The sequence below is a fragment of the Scaptodrosophila lebanonensis genome, unplaced genomic scaffold, assembly GCF_003285725.1.
Source record: "Scaptodrosophila lebanonensis strain 11010-0011.00,11010-0021.00 unplaced genomic scaffold, SlebRS2 tig00000053-arrow-pilon, whole genome shotgun sequence".
In the NCBI taxonomy this organism is placed as follows: domain Eukaryota; kingdom Metazoa; phylum Arthropoda; class Insecta; order Diptera; family Drosophilidae; genus Scaptodrosophila; species Scaptodrosophila lebanonensis.
The window spans coordinates 4,822,190-4,839,191 of NW_022060548.1; the positions used below are offsets into that span (position 1 = coordinate 4,822,190).

The 17,002-nt window shown below is 35.4% G+C and overlaps 1 protein-coding gene across 1 annotated transcript; it reads left to right on the forward strand.

Annotated features, from left to right (window-relative positions):
• Positions 1 to 11,772: 11,772 nt before the first annotated feature.
• Positions 11,773 to 13,138, forward strand: LOC115623705 (serine protease inhibitor 42Dd-like). The gene is made up of 2 exons (XM_030518183.1): positions 11,773 to 12,814; positions 12,870 to 13,138. The coding sequence occupies exons 1-2, from the start codon at positions 11,776 to 11,778 to the stop codon at positions 12,989 to 12,991; spliced, it is 1,161 nt and encodes a 386-aa protein (XP_030374043.1). The 5' UTR covers positions 11,773 to 11,775; the 3' UTR covers positions 12,992 to 13,138.
• Positions 13,139 to 17,002: the final 3,864 nt, after the last annotated feature.

The window sequence follows — 17,002 nt, forward strand, 5'->3', positions numbered from 1 at the left end:
ACTACACGCAGTATACTCGTATACTCGTATACTTGTATAGTTTGTATATACTATCCTGACCGACTTGGGGCGAACTGAGTGTTTCTGGAGGCGTGTGCGTGTCGCTTATTTACCTCACTGCGCTTTTAATTGCTTGCCAGCTATTTTTGTTTACTGTTGTTGCTTCTGCCTGCGTTTTTATTTCATGCCGCGCCACGTCGACAATAACAGCAGCAACAACAATGCCTCTGGCCCGTCTACAAAGTTTAGTTGCAGTTTTATTTAGTTGCCTGGCATTTCCCCCTGTCGCCCGCCCGTCCCTCGCCCGGCTGCTTTGTTTTTCATTGTTGCTGCTGCCTTTGCATTCTTCTCCATACATTTTACTTTATCTCCTTCTTTTTTTTGAGTCAGTAAGGTACTAAAGAGACTGATTCTGATGCGGCTGCAAATGCCAACCTTTCTGCTTTAAATTGTTGTGGCTTTCACCCAAAGCCGATATCAAAGTGCGTAAAGGAAGCTCTAAATGCCAAAGAGCTGCTGTATGCACCATGGATATAAAAGGCAAAGGATACAGATATCCTGAAGCGGTAATTTCTAGCAATCCTCATACGCTACATTATACGAAATTTATGGAGACATTTAAAAGTTTTCTAATTTATGTTTTAAGTGCCTTTGTAGTTGATAGACTGCTTTGTTCAATAAACAAATATTTATGCAGAGCTTACTTTAAATTAACAAAATAATTGAAATAACATGCTATTTATGCACTTTATATAAACTTATTTTCAGCTTAGTGCAAATACATGTTGTTTAAATGAAATTAAAACAGGAATCCTAGACTGCATTTCCACAGATTTGTTTGTTCATGTCAACTGTTCCGTTTAGATTCATTTGATTACAGCTCATGGCAGCGGAGTTTCAAAAACCCGTCACTAACTCAATCAGTCACCCAGTTGGGCAGTTAAATCTGTTGCCCAGATGTTTGGCACACCAAAGTCAATTTGAAAGCTGCATTTGCTAAGTGAACAAAATTGCAAAACACTCCGCTCCGCTGCGCTCACCTCAACTCACCTCTGCGCCTCTCCACCCTCTCTACGTGTATTCTAATTTGTGGGTCAATGCATTGAAGACAAAGCCGTCCTTTAAACGAACTGCAAAAGCAGCTTCAGGCACGGACCATGAACCATTGAGAATGCTGCTTACAGCTCGGCGGTCAGTCATTGGGGACGGCTTAGAGCGTGTGTTTGGATGTAGATAGGTAGGTATGGATGTGTATGTATGCATCTATGCTTGTAGGTAAAAGTGCATGCAAATTACATTCAGACGACGCACAGTGGGGCCTTAGGCCGAAACAGCTTGCGAAAATCAAAATTTTCATGAACGCTTTGGGAGTAATGAATAAACGCGTCTAATAGTTTTTTTTCCAAAGATTACGAAAATCTTACTCTCAAAAAAATCGGAATTATAGTTTAGGATATATGTGCACTCAAAGTCGACCCTTTTTTAAGCTCGCAACAATTAATTCAATTTGATGCAAATACTTCATCTTTCAGGTATAATATTAGCTAAGTTATGAAACGAATCATTGATGTTTTGATTTGTATTGCTAGATGAATTAATTTTATGCATTATTTAATAAAAACTATGTCTTTCGTATTTGTAGTTATCTAGAAAACGTTATTTTTTAAACTACCTATTTTTAGGGTGTTTTTCAACTTTGATGGAAAATAAAAAAAAGTACCCAAAAGTACCTCGCCCATATTTTCAAAATATGTTCCTTAAATATTCGTTTACCTAACGCAATAAAACTTTCATCCGCCCGGATCCGCCGGTGTGCACCAGAGCAAAAAGAGTGCCGCAACTTCGGAAAAAAATCAGCGAAAAAGGCGCTGCCGCGGGTATAAGAAGAAGAATGCATTGCAGGTAGATTCGCTGTATCGGCTATTAGGAACATTGTATTTAGCATTATGGATACAAAAATATACCTAAGCGGTCCTATTTGATCCACATTTAATACTGTGCAACCAAAATTATGCATAACATTTATTACAGGTAGTGTAATTTACAATATCAGGTGAAGGTCTTGAAATCTTTTTGACCCTTTCATGAATTGTAATTTCTTTGCTTTAAAGCATTTGAACAGGCAAAAAGAGGTTTTAGTTTATTATCTTAGGTATGCGTTTAGAAATGGTATATATTGCCAATATTTTTGGTGCAGCGTAATAGTCGAATTTTGACTTAAAAAGCAATCAGTTGTGTCTAACTAGCAGTGAATAGTATTTTTCAATATAATTTACGTTTAAATACCTTAAAAGTGATTTTTCTTTAACATGGCTGTGCAAAATGCAACATTATTTGATCTATTTATATAATAAGCTTAAATTAATTTATTCTAAAATCAAACAGAAATGAATAAGCGTAGGATATAGCAAGCAGAAATTTGATTTAAAATATGAAATCTGGCTATCAACGACTACGTACTTGGATACATCAATGGACGATGTACCCTCTACATCAACTGGACGAGCCAGAGGAAGACCAACGAAATCCATTGAAGAATGCTCGGATTTTACAAGAAAAAGAAAGCTTGTCGATGTCACAGAAGCCATAGCTACGGATCACTTGTCGGAGGCGCTGTCCATGAAATACACCAAGGATCAGGAAAAAATAAAATCGCAAATCACAAAAGCGGTTGCTGACGCACGCCTAGTGCGACTTAAAAGGATCAGTGCCGATGAGGCTTTGGCATTGTTTATGGATTTGGGATTGTCAAAGGAAAAATATTTAATATTGCGGCATTCCCTAATTCGGCATAATGTTGATGTTCTTCCTGGGTACAAACAAATAGGATCGGCTAAGAAAGAGGCAGTACCTCAGTCCACAATAGTGACGGAACAGTCAGTGCAAGTAACACTTCATGACAAATTGGAGAAATGTCAGAGGAAGCCCAAGAGTCGAGGAACAAGGACTATAAAAAATTCAGATATTTGAACACATGCAAGACGTCACGAATAAGGCAAAACGAGGATCTCTTCAATATGTTGTCAGCCTCTTCAGATCCACTGGTTTCATCCCTTAGACATGTGAGGTCTCAAAAAGAATTAGTTAGTAATTATTCTTCGGACATTGTGAAATTATTAGATATTCCTTCGAATGTAGACGACTATTTTAAAGAAAACATATTAATGTAAATAATTGCAGCTGTCAGTACTTTATAATAAAAATTAATGTAATCATAAAATATTAACAAAATATTTTATTTTAATTTTTTTTATGTAAAAAAAATTTTCAATATTTTTAAATTTTAAAAAAAATTTGTAATATTTAAACAATTTTTTGTTCAATTTTTAATTTGTTAAAAACTACAAATATAACTGAAAATAATTGTATCATTAAATGTTTTTTATTAGTTTGATTAGGCAAATATTGCACTGGCAACAAAATCCAACTTTGAGCACACATTGCGCAGCTCCTAGAAATCACAGCACAATGCGCTATGACTTGTTTCAAAGCTTAAGAATTTTTCTTTCAAACAAAATTTGAATAACGAAAATTGCTTCAGCCGTTCAGAAGATATGATTTTTGCAACGAAAAAAGTCCGAAGGCCCCACTGTGCGACGTAGCATTGGGGCCAGCAGCTATTCGAAATTCTAGCCAGCTGGCTAGTCAGCCAGTCAGCCAGTCAGCGAACCATTGGCCAACGAAGCGACAAGGATAACCAACCGACTCGCCCAATCCCACTCTTACATGGGTTGCCCAAAAGCCGCTCCAAAAGGGTTTTATTGCCAGTCAGGGCCAATACTCATTGCCTGGAAAATTGCACGAAAATATCGCCACTGCATATGGCAAAATCTGCGGAAAATTAGATTCAATGCAAGCGTGCACGAGAGCGTGGGCCAAGATATATATTGTAGTATGGTATGCATGAAAAGTACTAAAGAAAAAAAATAGTAATTCACAGCCACAAAAAGCGGTAACTATGATTAAGCGTCGCATGCATACACACTCTACACATATTCTGGGGTCATTATACTTTTCATTTAGAAATCAAAACCCACTACATTTTTAAGATATTTAAATTATTTAAAATGCATAAGCGCGGCTGAAATGCATCTTTGCTGTCCAAAGCAGAGTATTTTTCATATTCGTCGAAGGAATTTATTTTTTTTAAAGCTCATTTTATACATTCTAAAGTTTCATCAGCAGTAATGGAATCATACGTCTTTCCCAAAACACTTTCTTTTCGAAAGAGTATACACATCTAAAGGCGAAGTCTGTCAGGCCGAGTAACCAATTTATGACACGTTTCCCGACTTTGTTCGTATTGTAATTGTGGCATTTCTTTAATGCCCCATAAATTGAGGGCGTGTGTCATGTGCTTGCATATTTTCCACATGCAACATGAAAAAGGTGGACAGACACACACATAGGAAACATGGAGCAAGGAGCAAGGAGCAAGGACTGTAACTGCAATCGTTTGTCGTAGGCAAACTTAAGCGCATTCCAACTTACAACATATGCTCGGGACAAAAAAGGAAAATAAAGGAAAAAAGGACGGGGAGAGAATGAAAGTTGGCATGAATGCCTTTTGATTATGATGAGGCCACATCAAGCGAAGCTGCAACTGACAGCGGAAGGGCAGCGGTGGTCTCGGTTGTTTGGCTTTGTGGCAACGACGGCGTTGATGCTGATAACGATGAGTATGGAAGGACATGGCGGATAAGTTGTCATATTTGAATCTTTCTTATAATATGCACAACAAAAGTACATGAGCTGACAAAGCCACTTGCTGGATATGTCCACAAATGTACAGTGGACAGCATGAGAAACACTCATAGTGCAACAATATTATAATACAGGTATATCGATCGCTCACTAAGTATCTTAGTTGTACATCTCAAGTGATAATGATGTCCTTAAGAAACCTTAAATAATTTCTAGGCTTATTATTATTATTTATTTCAGTCCTAATTGAGCTAATGTTATATTTATTGAAATCTGAGCGCTGCATATAGTTCGTCACTTGTTTGTTGAAATGTTTTGTTGACATTGTGCTTAAGTTCTCGATGAATGCCCATTGTCGCAAGTTGAGCTCCAGCTGCGTTGTTTTGTGCAACAAGACAAAAGCTCAGCCGCTGAGTGCAGCAGCAATAATAAGTCTATATATTTACTATATACCATATCTTCCGAGCTCGCTCACCAAACCGAAGCTGAGCTCTCTAAGAGCAAAAGTAAATCAAATGAGCTTGTATGCTACTGACAGACAGCAAACGAAATGCATTGGGGCAGGCTCCTAGGAAAGGTATGAGTAGACTCTTATATATGTATGTACATATATATCGAATATATACTATAAAGCTTGGGCCTACATTTGAAAACTGAAGGCAATTCAATGCGTGACCAGACTAACCAATTGGGTGTCGTGTACTTGAAATCAACTTCATTTTAATCAGCATTGACTGATAGACAAGCCGGCAGATACATTCTCAGACAAGCTGTCGGCGTCAAAAGGCGAAAACTATTAAAAAGAAACGTATACGTAATATCTAGTGGCACTCATAAAAACGCTCTGCCTTGGCCCGAAGAAATAAATGGATGCTGGCACCAACAGCAGCAGCTGAGCGAACGAGCGAGCGTTCAGAATTTGATAAGCGCTGTGATAAAGACAGCAGCATCAGCCCGTCCTCTCTCCACACCAACACTCCAATACACCAACACACCGACAGCCCGTCGCCATCACCTATAGCGCCATGGCAGTTAAGCCAAGTTCAAAATGGCGTCACAAAATACATTTTGAAACGAGCAGCGAAAACGTGAGTTGATTAGCAATAACCCCATGCCCAGCGAAGGTTTCAATGAATGTTGGGGAGTGTCTGTGCGTGAGTGTGCGTGTGTGTGTGTGTGTGTGCCACTTTCCTCACTCGCGTAGATTTTCATAGCCAAGGCAAGTTTAATGTGCGCTCTTAAAAGGTTTACTCTAAAAAACAAGTGAGCGAAGCGCCACATTAGTGATAACAGCAACGCGAGAGCGCATTAAAAAAATTGTGTACATCGAGAAATTTATGGTAACACGTTGCGGCCATATGTCAGTGTCGATTTTATTAATATAACAACATGTACACAGACACACATACACTCGCAGACAAATGTATCTAATGCTAACGTTTTTAAAGCAGTTTCAATATCTCGTTTGATGGAAAAGTTTTATAAACGAAACACAAACGAAATGGTTCTCAATAGCTTTTCGAGTATATGAGCAAGTCGATTTATTTTATACCTTTCCCTAGCAATTAATAATAGTCTGAAATTACTTTAGGAACATTGGTTTTGGAAACATTCAGATTTCAAATTTTTGTTTTTTGGAGTTCATTCTTAACTAACTAAAATGTTGACCCATAACATAATATGGAGTTCAAAAATGCTAATAAATCGATATAAATCAATTCTTTAATGGAAATATTACTTTAATAACAAAAATTTAAAACAACAATTTCAATTTTTATTTTTGATTTTATTAAAAAATCCTTTTATTGGGCGAATAGAGTTTTTTTATTGTAAAAGGAAAGCGAAAACTCTTTGCTTAAAGTTTCTAATTAAGAACCTGTAAAGACATTTAAACATTAAGTCCATCTATTTATAACTTCAATTGACAAGAAACTTACCTCATTTTAATTGCTTTGGTTTTATTACTAATTATATTAAATATAATTAGGATTAATTATAACAATTATGAATATAATGCGTGAACATTAAATATACACTAACATAACAATAAAAGAGGGTCTTCATTTTATTGATCATATCCGCTATATATTATCTATGGCTGCGTTTGTCATCAGGTATTGCAAAATATTCAATTTGTGTTTATTTCTATTACAAATTACAAATCTTGTTTGTGGGACTGGATACAGGATATTTAAGAGTTGAGTCCGGTCGTTTTATATTGTAATAATTAAAAATCTTTGATTTCATAATAATGATAGTTGGCTTCACATTTAAGGGCTTTCAAATGCTATTTATTTAGGTCATACTTTAAGATTTATATAAGGACATTTCTAAACATTCTGCCGCCATCTTCCATATTAAGAGCAAAGTAAATATTTTGTTTAGCTTTTAATTTAATAGACGCATTTCATTCATCATCGTATTTATATTTGAGTGTCAATAATAAAGAGACTAGAAGTAGTAGAAGAAGCACACTCTCACAAAATCCGAATATTATTTTTGCAAAAAGGCAAGAAAAATGGACCTTGAGAATAATATTTTGTCCATTGTCTTTCGTTTCCGTTATAGCCCATGCTATAAAAACTCAATAAATGAAATAAAAACCCTGCACAGACATTGACAAAGCTCTCAAATATTGGTGCTGCCAACAACGTCTGCGACGATTCCGATGACTGCAGAACTTGGCCAAACACTCTAACAAAAATGTAACGCAATCAAAACAAAGGAAATTAAAAACATAAATAAAAACTCAACCCACACACAGACACACACACAGCACGGAAAAGTGGCCATTTTTATTATGTGCTGCAGCAAAGACAACAACAGCAACAATAGCAACAACACCCATCTGAGTGAAAATTATGAGCAAATGCTTTTTGAGGAGGAGACGTATTATTCATCTAACCAGGAGCAGAAGAGGAGCATTTGGAGGCACGCTCGAGCATTCTCAACACGCTTCTTAACAAAACGCATGACAGCAAAAGGCGACATTTTAAACAAAAAGGGATTAAATGCACAAACACAAAGAAAGAACAGTAGCAGCAGCAACAACAACAATAACAACAAATATAACAGCAATGCCAAACAACGGCGACAAAGTGCAGCAAAAAAATTTCAACACTTTTCCGTTTGTGAAAAACTTTTGCGCTCGTTTGAAAAGGAGTGCTGCAAGCATGGTTTGTACTATATTTTTTTTTTTTTTTTTTTTTTTTTTTTGCTTTTTTTGGTGGGTTGTCGTTGCCGCTTAACGTAGATAAATTGTGTTAGAAAAAGAGGCGGTACCCGTTGGCAGTCTGGCCTGTGCGGGTCCATTCGTATAATTCACTTTTGTCAGACTCATAAAAATTGTTGAGTGACATTTGTTTGTGTTTCCCGTTTGCTGTCGTTGTCATTGCCGTCTTGCTTGTATTGTTGTTGTTGCTGCTGTTGTTGTTGCTGTTGCCATTGTTGTTTTTCACTGATTTTGTGTCAGTGCAACCATCTTTTTCTTTTCCACTAGAGAACACACAGCCACACACACAAACACGCACACACACACACACACACACCCGCAGACATCGCATGTCTTTTTGTTTTGTGCCTTCTGGCGCTCGGCTTTTGGCGTTTTGTTTTTTGTTTCATATACATTTTGTTTTGCCGGCTTGTTTTGTTGCGCTCGTGTTGTGGCAGCGAAAAAGAAAATTAGTGAGTTTGGTTATAAAAATACGTACACACATACTATATGTATATAAATTCATATAAAAAGAATTCCTTGCTTGTGACAACTCGTTTTGCTCTGACAGAGGTTTCCGCTGTGAAGAAGCAGAAATGTGAAAACGATGAGTTTTATGTAACATTATAAATACACCAAATGGTTCACATGCAAATAGTTAGAAATTTTTATTTCGTGCGAAAGCATTTTCTTTTGTTTTGCATTTTTCTTCCATCTGTATCTTCTATCCTTGTCTCGACTGCTGGACATTTTCCAAGCTTTGGCAAAAACAAAACGTCTTTCAGCAACGTTTGAACAAAAGCTCAAGCATTTGCTTTTTGTCTTTGGCGCAATTTTGCGCAAAACTGTCGCTTTGTGCCACAGCCGAGACAAAGAAAACAATGAACGGCCAGGCGTGGCTTCTTAGCCCACTTTCTCAGAAATTGTAATTGAAAGCAGCGTGTATATTTCTATTATATGCAGTAGATTACTTTTTGAATCTTTGTTTAGGTGTGACACACTTTGTGAGCTATTACACACGCATTAAGCACTTTTCTTCAAAACAAAGCAATTTTGAAGCACTCCAGGCTTTCCAAGACTGATCATCAATTGTTCAAAAAGTAGCTCAGTAGAAATGATCTTCATACTTAATGAACGAAATTAAAATAAATTGAAGATCCTTTTTAATATACTTTTGAATTTTTAGAGGAATGATATAAGATTCTTTTATTTCAATTAATAAATTAAGTACAAAAGAGTTGCATTTTTTGAAAGTGACACTTTCTTTCAAGACTAAAGAGATATAATTTTAAAAGTGATATTGGTTTATTGACGATCAACGCACAGCCTATATATGGGAAGACTCTTTTATTTCGATTAACAAATTAATTATGACAATAATATCTATTGGCACAGTCTTTATATGGAATGATATAAGATTCTTTTATTTCGACTAATAAATTAATTACGAAAGAGTTGCATTTTGTGAAAGTGACAAATTCTTACAAGATTAAAGAGGTGTAATTTTAAATGTGATTTAATGTGATTTTCTCTAGTATAGAGATATAGTATATCAAAATCGCATTAATATATATTGGTTTATTGAAATCTGAATTTTCCTACTTCAAATATTGTTTGCTTACTCTCCAAAGAATACAAAATAAATTGCATAGTTGGTTTTTTGCAATTTTTCTTCAAGATTTTTTCGATTTTTTCAAATAAAAAGCTTGTGTTATAAATTTCGTCCGATCACTTTTTGATTAAGGCTACTTCTTTAACATAACTAGATTTTATTTGTCCGATCGGTCCTTTGAATCGGACTACCATATAAGTATACATGTATACAAATATAGGTAACAATTCAACATTTTGCTAACGATTTTATTTAGAAAGTATAATTTACACATATCAATAAATTTCGGGTTCAGCCATTCTGTACCAAGTTCTGGAGTATTTTCAGCGTTCACACATTTTCATGTTCAATGATTGTGCTGTGTCGAACCGAAAAAACAGGCGTTTGCCAATCTCTAGTAATGCAATGATTTAATGTTTTACCTTAAACGGCTTCCTGAGGTAACCGAGCTACACATCTAATTCATAAGATTTCTGAGAGTCATTTAGCGTTAACTGCAAACACAGAGATTCCTCCTAATATTCCGTTTAATATTCACATCGATCATAGCTTGAATTGAAAACATAAAATTGATTTGGATAACAAAATTAAACAAATGGAACCTGTACGAAAGAATTAATTACAGGTTTTCATTGGTACGCGAATTATTGAGGTTCGCCATGAAAAAATATAGGACACGAAAGGCTTTGTGCAATCAATGGTAAGAGTAAAGCAGCTGACATATAGAACCAAGTTTTCTCTTATAGTGTAGGTCAGCACTAAGAAGTGGGCTTGGAGAAATATATTCCGATTTACTTCAAACTTGGTTTATATAATAAAACAAGAAAGGAATGCTAAAGTCGAGCAGGCTCAACTCTTAAATACCCTGTACCACCCCACAAAAAGTAATTAAATTAATTAATTAATTAAATTTAATTAATTAACTAAATTAATTTAATTAATTAACTAAATTAAATATAAAATATTCCATGCATGCATACATACATTTACATTTACATCAGAATCGTGCCTTATGCGTGTTTGTGTACTTGTACATATGTATGTATGTGTGCATTGGGCCTGGTTATATGGCTATAACTTTCTTTCCGATCATTCTATCATAATGAGACTTGGTATACGGTTATATAATAACTAACCTAATGTGACTACCAAATTTTAGTTCAAAATTCCAAGAATTACGGAAGTTATAGAAAATCGTTAATAGGGGGGGAGTGGGGGGGTGGATCAGAAAAAATGAACAAACTCGTCCTTTCTCGGTCTCAGGAGAATCTGTATACCAAGTTTGGTTATTCTAGCTCTTATACTTTCGGAGATCCTTGCGTTCATACAGACAGACAGACGGACAGACGGACAGACAGACGGACAGACAGACGGACAGACGGACAGACGGACAGACGGACAGACGGACATGGCTATATCGACTCGGCTTGTCATGCTGATCAAGAATATATATACTTTGTGGGGTCTACCAAGCCTCCTTCTGTGTGTTCCATGTGCACTCGCACAAAACTAATATACCCTTGTACCCTTTTGGGTACAGGGTATAAAAAAAGAATACATGATAAGCCGCTAGGTACGTTTTTTGAAATCTTCATTGAAGCATAGAAGAAATAAATATAATAATGTGCAAATGTGTACAAACACACATACATATAAATGTACATATGTATCTACATATGTATGCCCACTTATACAAGTATATGTATGTTTGCAGTGTCATAGATAGACAAACAATTGGATTTTAATTTTAAAAGTGTCTTGCTCTGAATATTGTATACAGACATTCAAATATGTATATATATATAAAACGCGTGAATGATTTTATGTTAACAAATATTTATTCTCGTATATACTATATACTTGTCAACTTGTTTTAATACAAAATTACAGATATCGACGTTGGATTAACTATATTAAGCATGTATTCAGAATAAATATGTTTTTAATTTCAAACTTAAAGCCAAGATCCATTTCAAGTGGAAAATATCTTTTTAATTATACATTTAAAAACATATCGATAAAAAAATGTTATCAATTGAAACGCATATTTTGCCATTTTTACATTAAGTTCAGAAAAAAACAGAAATACCAAGCACAGTAACTTTACAAATACCTGCTACTAATCATTTAATGTAGTTAAACGCTTTATATTTCCAAGGTATATCTAAATACAATTGTAATGCTATTATGTATGTCTTCGTTGCTTATAAAAGCCGGTGTACGTGGCTGAACCTTCAGTCGGGCCAAAATGGCAAACCACCGTACATTTCTTCAAGTCCGGTTAATAGTTCTTCTAAGTTTCTTAGCCGGAATTCACGCCGAGGAGTTCGCCGGTAGATTTCTACAGAAAGCTTTGCAGTTCTCTAGGCAAGATAACGTCATCGTATCTCCATTTTCTGTTCGAGAAGCCTTAGCTCAGGTCTATGTCGGAGTGAAAGGCAACGCCGCTGATGAACTTCATCGTGAGCTACACTTGACTGGACATTCAAAGCGCGAAGCAGTCGAAGAATTTCGTAGATTTCACGAAATATCGTCACCAGGCGGTGGAGCCACTTTGAAAATAGCGAACCGTATATTTGTGGCACACAGGTTTCCCTTGTTGCCAAAATACAAGGATCTTGTGAGGAAATCATTTCGAACAAGAACCGAAAATATTAATTTTGAGAAAAAGGAGCTGGCCGCATCAAGAATAAATAAATGGATATCAAGACGAACTGAAAACTTCATCAAGGATATTGTCCAAGCTGAGAGTTTGGACGATGATTTAAAATTAATGGTTATTAATGCCATTTATTTTCATGGGAAATGGAAAACACCATTCAATCCTGAAAACACTCGAAAAAATAATTTTTTCATACCAGGAGAAGGTGCTGTTAAAGTGGATATGATGCATAGCCATTTAAATTTGCTCCATGGACGAATAGATGCTTTAGATGCTAATGCTGTGGAGCTCCCCTACATTAACTCTAATATCTCCATGATGGTAATATTACCCAATAGACTCAATGGCCTACCAGAAGTGGAGAAGCTTCTGCATGAAGTTAACCTAATAACGCTTACATATGGATTTAGGAAATGGAATATAGATTTGGCTTTGCCAAAATTCAAGTTTGAATTTGAGCTAAATCTGAATCAACCTTTAAAAGATATGGGAATCCGGGAAATATTTCGAGATCCCGATTTTAGTGATTTGACAAATTCTGAGGAAAATTTGCTTGTTTCTAAAGTGATTCAAAAAGCAGTAATTGAAGTGAATGAAGAGGGATCTAAAGCAGCGGCAGTTACTGGTAAGAATTATATTTATATGTCTTCGAAAAACATATAAATTAATTTCTATTTCAGTTGTCGAGATTGCTGCATTGTCGGCTTGGCGACCATCATTTATTGTTAATCGTCCATTCATTTTCGTAATAAAAGATCAGCAAAGAGTTTACTTTGTCGGTCGAGTCAGTAGATTGAATTAATATGGAATGATTCGCTCTGTGGCCCACCTAGAGGCGATTACTATTCCCTAGTAGATATACACACTTTATACTTAATAAAAATAAGGTGATGGTGTTATGTAAATAAAAGTAATTAAATGAGTCGTATAAATATTTAGTCAAAATTAATGAATCAATGGGACATCTTTTAATACAACTTGTACTAATATCTAGCTTAAAGGAAAAAACAGCTACCAGGTTAAATGAGAAGGGAAAAATCGAACGATGTAAGGGAATTGTTGGTTTGGTTTTTTCCGTTCTTTTGAGTACTTGCCCAAAGAGGGAAGGCTATATTATGTAAGTACTACATACTTATGATCAGCATGACGAAACGAATTGATTGATTTACTTAGACATGCTCTGTTCGTCCGTATGAGAACTGAGAACTTTTGAACCATAACAGGTTAAAAGGTACTAATACTAATATGTGTGAGATTTCGTTTTTAAAATTGTGCTCATCATTCAACATTGTACATTGAAAATTTTAATAAACCTTATATAAATGATATAAATAACGCTTTTCGGCCTTAATTATGAAACCTACTATATTCGAATTGAACAATAAATAGCCAATCTCCTAAAGAGCCTAGACGTTCAATAAGTAACGAATTTTGAAAACAGGCGCATTTTTTTAACATAAAGGTTCAATTTGATAAACAATTCAATATGCATTTAACAATGCGATATCTGAATGAGTACTTGTACTATATTTATGTTTGCTGTGACAGAAATTTAAGCTGGTTTTTGCAAATATTGAAGCCTTTCTATTTGTAGAGCTATAACACGAGTATGTGTGTATTTATATAGGCACTTCACAATGTATGACCTCCTACAGATACTATTTGAAATTCAATGCAATGCAGTCATAATCGATTCATTTAAAACCACTTACACAATGGTCGCTTTTAATTTCCCATTCAAACGCCGAACACGAGTTTTTAATGAATGGCGAAGCACCGAAACGCGTGAATTGAAGTGCGAAAAAGCATCGCTTTGAACAATTTGTAACAAAGCGTTCAAATCGGCATGAAAATGGAGCGAAAAGTCTGTACCGCTAGTTTTAAAATTGAAAAACTATGAATTTGCAATGGCTGGACGAGTATGTGGATAAGTGGGTGTGAGTGTGTGAACGGGTGTATCGTTTGAACAACTTCACGCTTTCCAATTTGCAATGCCACACAAACACAACCACACAGACACTCCCACTACATACATATACATGTATGTACATGAAAGCCAAATGAAAGGCGCAGTGGGAAAAAAGAATCAGCTGCGCATTTGAGCTTTTCACTTTCAACACAATTTGTCTCTTCTCTATGTGTTGTTGTTTTTATTATTATATATATATATTTTTTTTACTTGCATTAGAATCCGTCCTGGCATGCAACCAACGAACCACTCACATGAGCGCCACTTTGTTACTCCTCTGCTGATTTCCTTCTTGTTGTTTAGCACTCTTCGCACTCCAGAGTGCATATTGATGAAGCAGCAGACGACGGCATGTTGAAGTGTTGAATTATAAATTAAAACACGGGGCACAAAAGCCAAGTAGCGTTTGATGTTGCAAAGGAGAATAGTGCAATAGTAGTGTTGTAAAATGAATTGCAACGCTGTAGAAGCAAATGCATTAAATAAAAGGGGATGTGGAGTAGGGTGACTCTGTTTTGTTCTTTTAACACATATACATATATTTCATCTTTGTCAATATGCTCAAGAAGTCTGACAGTAAGTCGTGCATTGATTCGAATTCTGTACACCCTTAAACAGATTAAAAGGTAACACTCTTTGAATCATCTTGGTGAGTTCAAGGCTTTTTCTAGAATTTATAAACTTAAATAAAATGTATAAAATCTCTATTCAAGTGTGTATCAGAAATATCGCATGTGCATTGGTAATGATTTTTTCCCCTCTTGCAGGAAGAATTATTCGTCATAGTCTCGCATCTGTAGCCTACATTTGTCAGTGAAACCAGAAACATTTGCAAATAACTCTATATTAGTTATTATTTATTTATTTATTTTAACATTTGTAACTTAGAATTAATCCTAGATCACAAAATTTGATACATATAAAAAGTATATGTATAGTCAGAGCAACGAAGACCTTCAGGCTGACTCTATATTAATAAATCAATGTGTTGCAGAGAATATGAACTATTTATTAAATTTTATAACTTTAAAAATTAATCTTTAAAAAATAACCATATGCTACTGACTATGCACAAAGTTCGCTTTTTTAATCAATATTATTATTTCACTTCATTCTTTACATATATTTCTTAAATAGTGTCCACTTTTCAAACCTATCCATCTGCCTTCCAACCAAAACGAAAGACTGATAACAAACTTAGTTGGGCTTGACTCACTCTCTATAGTTTACCTTATACATATTTATTAAAATATTTATACTTTTTTTGGCATATTGATATGATTTTGATTTTATCATAAAGTTCTTCATTTATTTTTAAAATTTTAATTTTCCAGAAACGGAGATTTGTAAAATGCATCTAAAAATATATCCGCTGGCAATTAATATCGGCATAGTGTGATACAATTTTATTATATTTTTTCGCATTTGAAAACTATGGTCATCCTAATCGGTAAAATATAGACAGCCAAGTGCCAGTGGAATTGTTTGTAAATTGACAAACAAATGCGCGTTTGTGATTCGTCTAGCGACGAAAGGCGAACGGCACACGACAAACGACATGGCCAAGGGGGCGTATGCGTTATACGTGTATGTATCGACATGCACACACACACATACCCATACACAAAGCAGCAACAACTGCAACACTGACAAATGAGCACAAATTGCCGTAGCAGTTTGTCGTTGCCAGCAGTGATATTTTTGTGTTGTTGTTGATGTTGTTGTACATTGCGCTCTTTTTTTGTTGCTACAACTGTGTCAACGGAAGTCAGCGGCAAAGCCGTATTTGCATTAAAGTCGAGTCGCTTCAGTTTCCTGCCGGCACTCCAGCAATCCAGCCTGTCGCTTCACCAAACACCCATTGAAATGCACAGCTCATCAGTTTTAAATTTGGAGTATAGTTTAGCTGTTGTTGTTGTTGGAATTTTTCGTCTGCTGTGTTGTTGTTGCAATGTCTGCAGCACTGCCAAAAACTCATTACAGCGCAACATATCCCGCAGCGAAGGCGAACGCAATCAAACCGCAGAAAACGTCATGTTCAGGGCCCTGGACATGAACATGGCTGCCGCTTTTGTTGTTGTTGTTGCATTTTTAGAACCATTGCGCGGGCAATTTTGGGAGCAGCAGACAAGTGACTTTGTTGCCAGTACGGCACTGGCCGGACAAAAGTTGGCAATGAAAGTTCCAGGTCGGCATTATTTGAGTTTGGTGATGTGGGGGCACACATGGATAAATAGTTCACTTCTCGTTTAAAAGAAAAAAAAAAACAAATTTTACATTTTGATAAACAATATATCAATCAATAATTAAAAGCTTTTTGGTGCTAAACCGAAATCAGTAATAATTAATTGCAATAGCTTTAGGTTTTTAAGATTTGAAGTTTTTCGCAACCGTTTATATAATACCTTGCCAGAACAGAAAGTACAGTCAGGCAGGCAAATGATTTGAGAATAAATATACTAAGAGGTACCCTAAGAGGTACCCTAAACTTCATAATAGTCTTTCTTGTCGATGCTTAAGCTTCTATTGAACCAAAAGCTTACTTCCATATGACAATTATTTAAAATAGTTTTGTATGTTAGTCGCTAAAATCATAAAAAGCAAATATATATAAATATTTTCAGTAATTCCAACACTAATTTTTGCAATTTATAATAAATCGCAAGCTATAAAAAGAACATTATAACAGGCCAGAAAGCAATTTTAAGCTTTTCTGGTATTATTTTTCAATAAATAATTGCTAAAAGCTTACTAAAGCTGTTCAATTCGACCACTAAATGGGAAAAGAGACAATGTGAACCTTTACTTTATGGTTTAATTTAAAACTTCACAGCTAAACCTCAA